This window comes from Vombatus ursinus, unplaced genomic scaffold (assembly GCF_900497805.2).
Source record: "Vombatus ursinus unplaced genomic scaffold, bare-nosed wombat genome assembly UNPS02014784.1, whole genome shotgun sequence".
Classification (NCBI taxonomy): Eukaryota; Metazoa; Chordata; class Mammalia; order Diprotodontia; family Vombatidae; genus Vombatus; species Vombatus ursinus.
Window position 1 is genome coordinate 6696565 of NW_020954562.1, and position 15490 is coordinate 6712054.

General features: G+C 41.1%; 1 protein-coding gene across 3 annotated transcripts in view; it reads right to left on the reverse strand.

Annotated features, from left to right (window-relative positions):
* Positions 1-15490, reverse strand: part of SLC10A7 (solute carrier family 10 member 7) — a 285221-nt gene that overhangs the window by 74825 nt on the left and 194906 nt on the right. For all 3 annotated transcript variants that reach the window (XM_027866968.1, XM_027866967.1, XM_027866969.1), the window contains one exon: positions 10385-10420. In XM_027866968.1, coding sequence (XP_027722769.1) covers positions 10385-10420 — 36 coding nt within the window. The remainder of the gene's footprint in view (positions 1-10384; positions 10421-15490) is intronic.

The window sequence follows — 15490 nt, forward strand, 5'->3', positions numbered from 1 at the left end:
AAGACCAATTATAAGGGACTCAATAAGGTCAAATTGTTTACTTTGTATATGTGAAAATATTGGCAGAACTCTTATGATTGTCATCATTATTTGGGTAGTTTGAAAGAGATGTGTGGGCTGAGCTGAATGATGAGATGATTCCAAAAAAATAAAACTGTGTAGGGAGAGATAAAAAGGAGTAATTATCTCATACAAATGAGGCACAAAAGGAAAAACTGATACAGAAGAAGCTAGTGGGGGCAGGGCAGGTAGTGCTGGAACGTTACTCTCACCGGGAATGGGTTAAGGAGGGATCAACAGATATACATAAAAGGATATAAAAGTCTCCTAAAGTCAGAAAAAAAATAAGGGGGCAAGGGGATAGAGTTGGGGGAGAGGATAAGGGAGGGACTCTTAGAGGGGTGGTCTGGGTAAGGTAATCGGTAAAGCAGAGGAGTGAGAAGGGATAGAGTAAATAGTGAGAAGAATAGTGAGGAAAAATATGAAGGAGGAAAATACACAACAGGTAATTGTAGCTTAGAATGTGAATAGGACAAATTTGCCCATAAAACGAAAATGGATAGCAGATTAAAAATCTGAATTCAACAGTATGTTGCTTTCAGGAAACATTATAAAAATGAGAGATACACACAAAGATAAAGGGCAGTTGTATAATTTATTATGTAAAAAAAGCAGGGATAATAATCATGATCTCAGACAAGGAAAGTTAAAATAGACTTAACCAAAAGTGAAAAATAGAGAAACTATACTATATGTCAGCAATATTATTCGATATTGTTTTAGACCATTAAAAATATCTAGACAGCATAAAATAACTGAACATATACCTGCCAAGACTGATACAGGAACTAGATGAACATAAACATAAAACATTTTTTATACAAATAAAGTTAGATCTAAATAACTGAAGTAATACTTATTGTTCATGGTAGGTAAAGCCAATATAATTTTTAAAACTATAATATTACCTAACTAATCTATTTATTCAAATGTCATCTCAATTAAGTTACTAAAAATTATTTTACTGAGTTAGAAAAAATGACAACAAAGTTCATTTGGAAGAATAAAAGGTCCAGAAATTCAAAGAAAGCAGGGAAAAAAGATGTAAAGAAGTAGATTCAGAAGTATCAGACCTTAAACTATATTATAAGATGAGAGCATTGTTGAAGTGTAAAAAGGATAATTTTGATTATTTTAAATTAAAATTTTCTTGTATAAATAAAACCTATATAGTCAAGAATAGAAGGAAGGCAGAAAATTGGGGGAAAAAAATTTCATAGACAATCTCTCAGATAGGATGTGATTGGGTTGGAATAGTGCTGTGACGTAGGAAATGATGAGCTGGTTGATATGAAAAGACCTGGACTTAGGAAGGAAGATGCTATCCACTCTCAGAGAAACAGATGATAGGAGGAAATAAGCATAGTGCAGTATTACATATATGTGTATATATGTGTATGTTTATAGATATCTATGTATATGTGTATGTGTATAGATATCTACGCATATGTGTATGTTTGTAGATGTATATGTGTATGTGTATAGATATCTATGCATATGTGTATGTTTATAGATATCTATGTATATATATATGTATCCACGCTTAATTGTAGCCTTCTTTAAGGCAGTGGGGAGAGAGAAAGGGGAAAAAAAATAAAGTAAAAAGTGCACGGCAGAGAACAAAAGAAAACCAACAAGGAAGCAAAGAAAAGCTGGGCAGCTTTGAAAATGATGGTATTTATTATATAGGTTTTCTTGAAATGGAAATTTATTGTTTTATACTGAATCCTCTCTTATGGTCCGCTGTGTTTTTTTCTCTCTTTTCTCATTTTGTCTTTAAGTTTAAAATTTTAAAATTTACAAAAAAAAATAGAAGAAGCCAGTTATGGTATTAAAATGCAATATACTTTTACATTTCATTTTTGCTTATATTTCAACCAAACAAGGTTTTAGAGTAAACTGAACTCAACTGATTGGAAAGTTCATAATAGTCTCAAGGTAAACATCAAGTCTTACATCCAAGGAAATGTGGAGGATTAAAGATAATGGAGCAATTCAACAAGCAACACATCTCCTCTGCGTTGATGGCACGGGGAAAGTTGGTGGTATAGTAGATAGAACGCTGGGCTGGATTCAGGAAGACCTGAGTTCAAATCTGGCCTCAGATATTTACTAGCTGTGTGACCCTGGGCAAATCATGCTGTTTCCTCAGTTTCCCCACCTGTAAAATGGGGATAATAGTTACTACCTCCCAGAGTTGTTGTGAGGATCAAATCAGATAATAATTGTAAAGCACTTAGCACAGTGCCTGGCACATAGTAAGTGCTATATAAATGTTTATTCTCTTCCCTTCCCTTCCCACTAGAATCCATCTAGCGGTTTTGGCTCTCCACCCCATGTTCTTTCCATCACTCCACGCTCTAAGTGTGAATTATTGCGGTTCTCATTGATAATTCAGTGACAGTGAGGATCAACTAGGCATTTTCAGGCTCAGTATGGAAGTTGTCACTTAGTGATGCCATTTCTTGGGGTAAATGCTTTCAGAATTCCAAATAACCAAATTACGGCTGAATCTCATTTGTAAGGTGCCTGTAGAAACTCCTTTCAGCAGGGCCTGCTTGTGCGGAAGCTCCTCCATTTGTAAAATGAGGACAGCAACGTCTGCCCTAACTTACTTTGCAAGAACCTTGTGAAGATAAATGAGATAATATACATGAAAGCACTCTGCACTCTTAGGAGGAAAGGCATATATAAATAAAGGCATTATTACGATTGGCAGCAGCAGTGGTAAAGGCAGGATCTGTTTACCTAGGCAGGGTACAAAGTCCCTCTCCCATGTGTTTTCCATCATTCACTTATTTGAAGAACCGGCTCGGTCTGAGTGCCACTCTCTCTTAGCAGAGGGCGACCATACGACCTTGAAATCTGCCTCTTTTCTAGTCAGAGCTCTGGACTGGGAGTAAGGAAGACCTGCACCAGCTTGAATCCACTGTAGAAACTTACCAGCTGTGTGTTTCTGTGCAAGCTTTCCCATCTGTAAAATGGTGGTAATGACAATACCTACTTTGCAGAGTTGCAGTGAGAATCAAATAAAACAATGCAAATGAAGTAAGGAAAACAGATTTAGAGCTGGAAGGGATCCCAGAGACTGCCTAGTCTAACGCCTTCACTTTACCCAATTAGGTGACTTTCCCGAGGTCACACAGGTAGTATTTGAACTCAAGTTCCTTGACTCCAGAACCAGTGATCTTTCTACTGTATTATGTTCACCTTCAAATCTCAAAGGCCTGAATAAATGTCAGCAATTATTATTATTCTATGACTACAAAAATGCAGACAAATCAAAAACAATTTCCTAACGGATTTGGTCAAGAGCAGCTAGGTGGTGCCATGGATAAAGCTCTAGGCCTGGAGTCAGGATCTTCCAGGGTTCAAATCTGGCCTCAGATATTTCCTAGCTGTGTGACCCTGGGCAAGTCACTTAACCCTGTTCGCCTCAGTTGCCTCATTTGTAAAATGAGCTGGAGAAGGAAATGGCAAACCGCTCCAATATCTTCACCAAGAAAATCCCAAATGGGGTCATGAAGAGTCAGATATGACTGAAGCAACTCAACAACAACACCAACAATGTATTTAGTCTCATCCAAATATTTTGACTATAATAAACCATGGGTTCCTAATATAGATAGCTTATGGGATGCTGACTTTCAGGTTCTGATCCCAGTTCTGCCATGATTGACTCGGTGGGGATCCTGCCTGAATCTTTTCCCCATCTACAAAACACGATGAAATATCTTCAATTTCCAGACGTTATGAGAGACAACTGCATACATCCTTTCTGGAAACAGCAATAATTGACATTTACCTAGCATTTTAAAGTCTGTAATGTAAACTTGATGATCTCATCGGTTCCCACAGATTCAACCATCATCTCTATGCTGATGATTCTTAAATCTACTTACCTGGCCCTAACCTTTCTGCTGACCTTCAGTCTTGCATTTTTAACTGCCGAGTGGACATCTCAAACTGGATGTTTTGTAGACATCTTGAACTCAACCTGTCCAAAACTGAACTCATCACATTTCCCCTTCAGCCTTCCCCATTACCCTCAAGGGCACCATCTTTCTCCCAGTCACCCAGGCTCTAAGCCCAGGTGTCATTCTCAGCTCCTCACTCTCTCTCTCCCCATTCTGTCAAGTCTGTTGCTAAGGCCTGTCAATTTTACATTCAGAACATCCCTTCCATTTGCCTCTGACAGTGCCATCATCCTGGTACAGGCCCCCATCAACTCACACCTGGGCTACAGCAATGGCCTGATGGTGGGTCGGCCTGCCACAAGTCTCTCCCCACTCCTACCCATCCTCAACTCAGCTGTCAAAGTGATCTTAAAGCCAAGGTCTCATCATGTCACCCTGCTACCCTCTGCTCAATAAATCCAGTGGCTTCCCATCACCTCTAGTTTCAAATATGAAATCCTGGTTGGTATTCAAATTCCTTTGTACCCAGGACCCTCACCTTTTCCAGTCTTCTTACATCTTACACCCCCGCCCGGCCGTACTTCCCAAGTATACTCTGAGATCGAGTGGCACTGGCCTTCTCGCTGTTCTTTGGACATCTCCAACTCCCAACTCCAGGCATTTTCACTAGCTGTCCCCTATGACTGTAATGTTCTCCAACTCATCTCTGCCTCCTGGCTTCCCTGTTGTTGTTGTTGAGTGGTTTTAGTCATGTCAGACTCTTTGTAACCCCATTTGGGGTTTTCTTGGCAGAGATAAGAGCAGTTTGCCATTTCCTTCTCAAGTTTATTTTACAGATGAGGAAACTGAGGCAAACCGGGTTAAGTGACTTGTCCAGGGTCACACAGCTAGGAAATGCCTGAGGTCAGATTTGAACTCAGGTCTTCCTGACTCTAGGCCCAACACTCTATCCATTGCACCACCTAACTGCACCTGACTTCCTAGAAGTCCAGGCTAAAATCCCACCTTCTACAAGAAGCCTTTCCAGATCCCCTTTAATTCTAGTGCCTTCCTTCCCTTGTTTATCTCCAATCTATCCTGCATACAGCTTATTTGTATGTACTTGTAACTGTGAGCAAAGTCTTTTACCTTTCTTTGCATCCTCAGTGCTTAGCAGAGTGCTCAGCACATAGTAGGCTCTTAATGTTTACTGACAAACTGACTTTATATCTAGTCTCTCAACAATATTACGAGGTAGGTCACATATGCTCAATAATCCCCATTATTTAGATGAGGAAATTTGAGATTTAGAGGTTATCGTGGTTGCATAGCTGGCAAGTGTCGGTGGTCAGGTATGAACACACATCTTCCTTCCTCTGAGGCCAGAACCATATCTATGATACTGCTCCATCCTCATTCATTAAATGCACCCCATCTTCTATGTCACCAAGATCCTTGCGGAGACTTAGCCTGTGCAGCAAGGAAGGACCGGCTTAAAACAGGGGAGTGTTAGTTGCAAAGGGCAGATAACCGACACTTTTCAGATAGGGTTTGGACCCTGGGCCAGATGTAAGGAAACCTTTCAGGACAAAGACCATTTTTAAGAAATGAGCTATTAGGTCTGCTAAGGTTAGTCTGCTGATGCTCCTGAATCAAGGAGTGAGGAAAGTTCTCCAGAAGATGATTCTATAATCCTTAGTCAGCAATGAAAACTTAGAGCTGTCATGCCAGTAACTACCATCCCCTTGTGGCCTTCTAATGACTTGAGTGGTTAAGAGACACTGGCAAACAGATTCAGAAGGGTGACCCCCTGGAAGTGGGGCCCAGCCACAGGCTGCAGGTCTTAAAGGTCTTCGTGTCTAATAGTACTTTCTCGATAAGCCCTATGTCCATTTAGTCCATCTGATTCCAGACACTCTGCTAATGCCTCACGCCTGGGAAAGGAGCTCGGGTAACAGCATCTCCACAAGAAATTTTTAAGAGGAAAAAATCTAGACTACAAGGTATAGTAAAATTTCATCAATGCAGGCTAACATGGCAGGGGAAGAGGGGGTCAGAAAAGAGAAAAGGCCATTCTGCATTAGTTAAAAATCTAAATTCTAGAGTATTTCAAAAGACAGGCAGTTTTATTTCCCTACACACTGAGTAACTTGAATTAGACACTGCAAACACGTTTACAGGTACTGAGATTCTATATATATTCTATATATGTTTTCAGATAACAGCCATTTTTAATTAGCAACATCCTTTGAATTCAAACAACTGATATGATGAAATCCTTAATAATCCTTTTATATGAAATAGATGTCACTACACTCTTGTTAATGCAATTGATTTGCTGATCAAATCTTGTCTATAGGTGGAAAACTAACCCTAGATTGATAGAAGGACAGACAGACAGACAGATAGATATAGAGACAGGGCAGTAAGTAAACAGACAGACAGATAAGGCAAGCGCTCACACAGAGATCTGAAGAAGTGATGCAAGGACATTCTCAAGGTCTCTTTAGAATTGATTGTGAGACATGGAAGACACTGGCAAAGGAATGCCCAGCATGGTGTGCCCACATCAAAGAAGGTGCTACATTCTGAGTGAATCAGAACTGCAGTAGCTCATAATGTGAGATGCGCAAATTTAGAGACATTTCCACTCTGAATGTTCATGCGGACCATCTGTGCCTCATCTGTGGTAGAGTCTCTGGATCAATCACAGTGGGACGCTGTACCTTGACCCTGACATAGTGATGTCATGTTGGTCCTCTTTGAGAACAAATAACAACAACCATATAGAGATAGATAGATAAATGAATATAGATATAGAAAGACAGACAGACCGACAGACAGACAGACGGATGGATGGATGGATTGGTAGACAGACAGATAGGATGAGAATTAATTACTATGTGCCAGCCATTGCTAAGCACAAGGGACACAAAAATAAGAACATAAAACGTTCCCTACTCCCACAGAACTTACATTCTAAAGGCAAAAGAAAACACACAAAAGGGAGCTGGAAAATGGAGAACAGAAAGGTATCCAAGAGCAGGCAAAAGAGCCAGTGCAGAGGGGGAACAGAGTGGCCAATGAGCCAGAAGAGCAGTGAGCAGCCCTGGGGCTTTTGATGATATGGTGGTTCCAGGAAGGGACTCACCAATCATCAAGTCAGCCTCTGGGTGGAATCATCCTCAGTGGGGCAAGCCAGCTAAATCGAGCTCAAGTTATAAATGCCAAAGTCTACTGAACCAACATGGTCTTCCAATTACAGCTCAAAAGAATGTGAACTCCCTGAGCTCGAGGACTGCTTCCTTGTTGTCTTTGAGCCTTTGGGCCTAGCACGCAGCCTGGCAATGACTTCGTTGGTATAGGGATCTTCCAGTGAAACTTCTACTTTCTCAAAGGAAACTTCTACCAATGTAGATTAGCATCTGCCATTCCTTACAGTCTTCAAGAGCTGATCAATGTGCTAAGAGATTAAATAATGTGCCCATGGTTACAAAGCCAGTATATGTCAGAAGTAGGATTTGAACCCTCATCTGCTGGACTTCAAGGCTGAGTTTTTCTCCACTATGCCAGATTTACTCTCTCCCTATACTGTCTTGTCTAGCTCTTAATAAATGCTCATTGAATTGAATTAAATTGAATGTCCCAGAAGGGAACCCTGGTCTGAGCCAGGGTTCAAAGAGAATACCTAGAAGAAATCACTCCTAGAAGAAATGAAACCAACTGTGGAGCACGGCCAGTCCTCCATATTGCCTGAATTCCTTGGAGAGAGAAGGTCCCTCACTAGGTTATGCTAGGGAACTCCAAGTTAGGCAATCACATTGCATGGAGTGATATCTACATACATTTCACTCCCCTGTTTTGAATCCACAGTAGTAGAGCTGACGAGCTCAGTTCCAGCCCCAGAAGTAACTGCGTTCTCTGATAAGAGAAGCAATTCCTACATGGGAGATATGTGCATGGAAAGAAATTAGTTCATAAAATATTTTTGGTATTACTCATGATTAAATATGCTGCTGTGCTCAGCGTGGAATAACATTAATTTCTATTATAATCTTTTGTCTAATTTCTCATGTCCCAGCAGCAAAAGATATAAGACATTTAATTAGCATTCCTTTTTTAAAAAACAAATAATTTTGATTCAGTTAAAAACAGCTGCCACTTAGAGTACGCCTTAATTTCTAAGTACTTTGCAATCTACTCTTTCATTTTCTCCTTATGATACTCCCGAGAAGTTGATTTGGACAGGTACAACTATCTCTGTTTTAGAGAAGGGGAAATTGAGTCAGAGGGGGAAGATAAGTGAGATGTAGAACCTAAGTTCCCAGGCCCTTTTTGAGGGCGGGGATTGTTTTTTCTTTCCTCTTAGTATCCTCAGGGCCACACATATGTGCCTGAACATAATTACTACTACCACCAGAAAAAGCAGTAGCAGCTAACATGTACACAGTGCTTTAAAGTTTGTAAAATACTTTACATAGTTTCTCTCATTCAATTCTCAAACAACCTTGTAAGCTAGATGCAATTACTATTTCCATTTTATAGATGAAGAAACGAAGCCTCAACCAAGCTAAATGACTTGATTGGGTCACACGGTTGGTGGCAGTGGTTGCTGTCCTTTGTTCTCAAAGAAGACCAATATGGAGTCACAATGTTAGCATCAAGTTACAGTGTGTCCAACCATGGCTGATCAGACTAATACGAGCTCGGAATGCTCTACCGCAGGTCAGGCACAAATAGTCCTTGGGAACATTTGGGGTGGCTTCTCTAAATTTGCACATCTCACACTTCTTCTAAGTTACTTCACTTCTGCTGTGCTCACAAAGCACAACACCTTCTCTGATGAGGGCATGCCATGCTGAGTGGTCCTGTGCCAGTGTCTCCCATGTCACACAATCAATTCCAAAGTTCTTAAGAGACTTTGAGAGTGTCCTTGTATTGCTTCTTCTGACCACCATGTGAGCACTTGCCCTGTGTGAGTTCTCCACAAAATAGTCTTTTTGGTTACTAAGTATCTGAGGCAAGATTTGGAACCCAAGGCTTCCTGAATCCAAGTATAGCACTCCATCCACTCTACCAGGCTGCCTCCTTTTAAGCACAGTGCCTTGTACATAGTAGGTGCTTCATAAACACTTGCTGAATTGAGTCGAGAATTTTCTCACTAGACCACGTGCTTCAGCATTCTGTGTCAGTATCAATTCTTTCCGTTTTATTGATGCCAAAATGGAAATCAGTCAGTAAATAAACATTTAGGATAGAACTCAAGTGAAGTGAGTGTGAACTCAAAAAAACAGTGACTTCAGCTAGAATATGGAACCACAAGAGATTGGTTCTATTACAGTACTCAGACCCAGAAGACTCCAAGTTACTCGAGGGCAGAGATTATAATTTCATTCTTGCCTTTGTATCCCTAGTGTGGTGCTTTGTATACAGTAGGCACTTAACCAATGGTTTCAGCCTATCTTCCCAGGCTTAGTGCATATTACTCTCCTTCACGCATGTTATGTTCCAGCACAACTGCATTAACTGCATATACATATATTGCATACATTTTCTAATATGCATGTTATTAGAAAATAGGCATATATTTTCTAAAGCATGCGACATCCCATTTTCTGTTTCTCTGCCTTCGCATAGTGTTCCCCATGCTCGCATGTACCCCCTTTCTTACCTTCACCTCGATGAGATTATAGTTTCCTTCAAGACTCAGATAAAATTCTCCCTCTCATACAAGGTATAACCTGATCACTCCAGCTGCCAGCCACCGCTTCTCCCCCCCGCCCCGCATTATATTTTGTGCATTTATTTGTCTGTGTTACTCAAATGTAGACTCCCCAGCTCTGAGGGCAGGGTCTGTTTAATTTTTGTCTTTATATACCCAATGCCCAGCACTAAAGGTGGCTTAGTAGTAGGTGCTTAATCAATGCTTATTAAATGAATAAATAAATGCTTGCCGTTGAGATTGAATTGTGGCCACATGGCTTTACATCATCCAAATTGCATTAGTATGGCTTCTCTGGCTTCCTTCAAGTCCCAGCTTAAATCTCACCTTCTACAGGAAACCTTTCTCCATCCCTCAGTGTCTACCCTCTGCTGATGATTTCCAATTTATCCTGTATATAGCTTGTTTGTACATAATGGTTTACATGTGGTCTTCCCCATTAGACTATGAGCTCCTTGAGAGCAGGGACTGTCTTCTGCCTTTGTTTGTTTCCCTGGTGCTTAGCACAGTGCCTGGAACATAGTGGGTGTTTAATAAATGTTGCCTGACCAGCTGATTAATTATACCTAAAGAACACTTCAAAACATGTGATATGAAAATGGTGCAAAATGATACCAATTCCCATTTTCCTCTAATGACCTTTCTTAACAGGTTGTAAATAACTTTTTAATAAAAGCCATTAAAGTCTTAACATCAAAATACTTACAAAAATCAGCAGTAGCAGTGGTGTTACAATGATGCCCTGAAAGAAAGAAAAGAGATGATGTTCATTTATCAGCCTGGAAAACAGAACACTCTCTGCCATTCCAAACTCTGATGCATGAAAATATTTATCCTCCTCGCGTCTGCTTAATAAAATCTAGGTGATAAAGAAGGGGGGAGGGGTCAAGTTTACTTCCCTCTGTAAAACCTCCTTAGCGTCTCTCTTCTAGTTATTTGTATTTGACACAGTTAAAAGGACGCCCACCTGTCTTCCCATCTTGCCCATGCTAGGTTTAACTTCTCCTTTCACATTCCATGTGCATTACCAAGGTCTGGGCCAGTGCCTGGCAAGCTGCCCTTCTCCAAGGCTTTCAACTCTAACTCGGATAAAGTGTCCCCTTTCCAGAAAAGACAGGTGGTTCAGTCCCAGCTGGGGTCCTCTCCTGAGCAAAGACCACGTCAGCTGTGATGAATGGGATGTCATGATTTTGTAATGTGAACGGATCCCCCCTAGGAAATGAACAGAGATCTCAAAACTCATTTCACTTGATTAGACTCCATGTCTCCATGGCAGAAAGCAAGTCTTTCATCCGATTCAGTCACCCAGGACCTCCTTGGTTCCTCCATCTCCCCCAGGCAGAGACAGGCAAAAGATTTGTTTTCTTCAGTGACAGAAAACAGGTTGGAGGCTGTTGCTGATCAGGCAGAATACAGGCTTTTAGGTTTCTTGGAGGCAAATCTTTAAAAACGAGTTGTTTGAGGTGGGAGTAAACATGACGGCTCTCAGTTTTAGAGAAGTAAATGATACTTCTCTCTCAGTCTCTCCTTCATATCTCAGTATCTTGTAACTTAAAGAAGAAAAAGCATTTCATAATTTGTAAGTTATTTTCTGGTTATACTCTAGCTTGCCCAGAAATAGGCGCACATGGGTATGCCATGAAACACTTGTTACAATACCGTCTTCCTCAGGACCTATGGCTGGGACTACTTTAGAGGTACGACTGCCCTAAGCTGAAGTCGTATGGATGCTTAAAATGAAATTTTAAGTACTTTTGGATATCTGTAGCCAAATTTCCTTGAATCAGGTCTAAGAGAGACTTAGTTCTGCCTTTTCCAGTATAGTACAGACCACAGATTTAGAGCTAGAAGGCACCTTAGAGATCATAGTACTTTACTCACTTTACTGACGGGGAAACTGAGACCCACAGAAGTTTTTAAATGTCTTGCTCAAAGGCACACAGATCCAAGCCCAAGTCCTCTGCCTGAAAGTCTAGGTGTACCACTGTACCACTGAAGAGCATCTGCTACATGAGAGCCAGAGGGAATGTTTTCTCTAGGCTCAGTGCTACCCAGTTTCTGACACATTGCTCTGTACAGTAGGCACCTTGCAGGAGCTTGCTGGTTGGACATGTACACACACACATCACAGAACAAATCCCCTTATGTTTGGATTCCATAATGTACTCCTATGTACATGCACACACACACATCACAGAATTTTTGAGAAATTGTGGACGAGAAAGGGTCTCCTAGTTCAACCCTCTTTATTTCACAAATGAAGAAAGTGAAAAGCAGAGCTAGGAAGTGATGTGTTCACAGCTGCAAGCAATAGCAGGTTGTTAAAGTGGAGGCCAAGAGAAGCGATGATGTCACCAATGCATTCTTTGTATTTCTTCTCTACATTTATGCTTTATATACTTCTTTATGTCCTTGTCTCCCTTTAGTTTGGTCTTGTGTGCTTTGTGCTAGTCTTGTCATCTTCTCTACGGACCCCCTAGCAGCCTCCTTGATGCAGTTTTTCCATTTCTTTTTCAATAACAGTATCACTGGATGACAACACGCTGTCCCAGAATTCAGCAACAACTTCCAACACTCGACTTCCCATTTATGAGGTTTGGCCAGTGCATACATGATATTAGACTCATCATGGATCCACACAAATGTTCCCTTTCTAGGGAGTGGTTCAAAACCACAGGCACACCCTTCTGCAGGAGCCCTTTGAAAGTATGGACATCTACATGAAACAAGCAGCTTTGGGGTGACTCAGAGAATTTCAGACAGAGACAGAAAAGCTCAGAGCCCACTTAGTCCAGACTGAGAAAGAATTGCCACTATGGTCTCCATGACAAATGGACATCCAACCTCTTCTTGAAGACCTCCAAAGAGAATGGCTCTCCTCCTTCCTATGGTGGCGCATTCCACTTTTGGATGGCTCTAACTGGCAGGAAGTCTCCTCCCCAACCAGTTTCTCCACATCCCTCTACCCCCCACCTTTATCAAGCCTAAATTTGCATTTCCCTCCATTGTTCCTCTGTACTATAGTCCATCAGACACTTGAAGCCAGTTACATCCTCTCCCTGAGTCTTCCCCCTTTTTTAGGATAAACATTCCCTATCTTGCTCAAGGACTTTAGATGACGTTAGCACTCCCCGAGTACAAAATGTCCTCGATGGTGGAAGGAAGGGAAGGAGCATCTGTATAGTACCTACTATATGCCAGGCACTAGGCTAAGCACTTTTTAAAAATAAATCTCATTTGATGGCCGTGTTCAAAGTCTTTTACTGGGATTTCTAGCATGGCTGAACATAATGATTAGATCCGCTTTATTTTACAGTGATAGGGAATGGGTCAGACAACATGCCTTCAACTCTGACCATTAATCCCATGATGAAATCATCTTGGATTCCTGGTAAACATGCTCGAGGCAACCAAATGTTATCAGTAGGACCTAGAGTGACTTTGAGCAAGAGGTGGGGTACCTGCGGCCTCAAGGCCACATGTGGCCCCTGACGTCCTCAAGTGCAGCCCTCTTATGGAATACAAACATAAGGGGATTTGTTCTGTGATGTGTGGATTCTGTCAAAGGGCCGCACTTGAGGACCTCGAGGGCCACATGTGGCCTCAAGGTCTCTAGTTTCCCACCCCTGATTTAGATGCTTAGGGCTAGTCACTGTGTCAAACCTTTTATGGTAAGAATAATTGATCCAACAAAAAGGTATTTGATATTTCTAGCATTCACTCCATATCCACTGGGCACAAAGGGTCATGTTTGTAAATACCTTGTAATGCTGGGGGCTCAGGACTGACATTTCTGTTTATTATTTGGTCTTTACAAGAGCCCTTACTTTAAGGAAGAACCCTATTTTTCAATAGGGAGATAACAATGGAAAACAAGGTGAAGTGTGCAGTAATTAGCAGTAATCAGAGGTAGCAGTCGGAGAAAATCTTTTAAAATCTTATATAATTTCCTTAGGACTCTCTATATATTTAGCAATCAGTTGTGGTGTTAATGAAAAAGCAATGGATTTGTAGTCAGAAAACCTGGGTTCAAATCCCAGCTTGGTTATTTACTATGTGACATTGGGTAATAATAATTATAACAACGAGCATTTATATAGCACTTACTATGTACCAGCTCCTATGCTAAGTGCCTTAACAATTCTTATCACATTCCATCCTCAACAGCCTTGGGAGGTAGGTACTATTTATTATCTCCATGTCACAGATGAGGAAACTGAGGTAAACTCCAGATTAAGTGACCATTTAATTAGTGTCTCAGACCAGATTTGAACTTAGGTCTTCCTGACTCCAGGCCCGGTGCTCTATCCACTACAGTAATTAGCACCTGGCTATTCACCAGTCACTTTCTTCATACATAAACTGGGGAGAATAATACTTTCCCTCACTTGGTTGTCGTGAGAGATATAATAAAATAATATATGTAAAGCCCCTGGTAAACCATAAAGTGCTCTAGACAAGTCAGTTATCAGCAGAGAAGGATGTTTTAACAGGGCATCCTATTTAGTAGCTCTCTCTGGTGGGGATGAAAGGAAGGGCCTGAGAAATGTGCCCTTGGGTGACGCGGAGAAGGAGGATCTGATGCACTGAAAACACACGCAACATGAACACTCAGCAGATATCAGTGGTAAAGTGGGTGAACTATAAATTGAAGCTGTGATAGCAACTGTTATTGAATGTCAGAAAGGCAAATAAAGAAAAATATGTAATTTTCTATCTAGTGAATTGTGGAACAGAGCATCATTTAAAAACACATCAATTCCACTCCTTCCCTCTCTCCCTTTCTGGACAAGTGTTGTCAAAAATACAGTGTATCAAAGTAAACAGATTATAGATTAGCACTTCTAGCTGAAGACACTGCCTACCCTTCTGGATTCAAGGTCAAGGCAGTTTTAGCATCCTTGAAGCTGGGGTGGAGTGTTAAGTTCTCTCACTGCAACCCGTAATGGAGTCAAAGTTAAAAAAAAAAAAAAGTGACTGCCTTTCATTAGCTGCTGAAAAACTTCCAGGAAATCCATTTACACCTCTGATGTGAAAGATTGGCTGAATATATTTCAATGATTTTAGTGGAAAGGAAAAAAAAAATAAAACCACTCCTTGACCTCAAGCACTGATCAACAAAATGTGGCTCGAGGCTGCTTCAGTCCCATTAGAAAACTGTAAATGTACTTTTCTACAGCGGGGCTTGTGTAAAAAAGCAAAATCCAAGAGAACTCTCTGTGTTTCTATTTATTTGGAATGGCACCACAAGGCCAGGTAAGCTAGGGAAGGTTTTGTGAGCCACCCAGAATGTCACATGAGGTTGAGATCCAAAGGAAGCCCTTCAGTTAACCTGTCTACATAGCTTGTTGGTACACAGCTATTTACAAGCTGTCTCCCCCATTTGACTGTGACCTCCTTAAAAACAGGGACTGTTTTTTGCCTTTCTTCAAATCCCCAGGGTTTAGCACAAGGCCTAGCACACAGTAGGCACTTAAAAAATGTTTACTGACTGACGCCCCTTCCTGCCATGGCGTTTGGGAGGATATGGACAAGAGTCACCCAAGATGAGAAGGCATGGATCGGTTATGATTGGCATCATTGCGGGGAAGGCTTGCATTGATGACATTATGAGCCATCTAAATTAAAGTTTCCCCCACAAAAGTCTTACTCTGATGTCTGTCTTTGACAGAGAAGTAACCCTGTGTTTTTGAGGGTGAGTTCCAGGAAGCACAAATTCTGTCTCTGATCCTACCAAGCTGACAAAGAAAAGGCTTTGAGAAAAGCCCAGGTCATGGACACTCTCCGTCTCTGTCTTTCTCTTTATGTATGT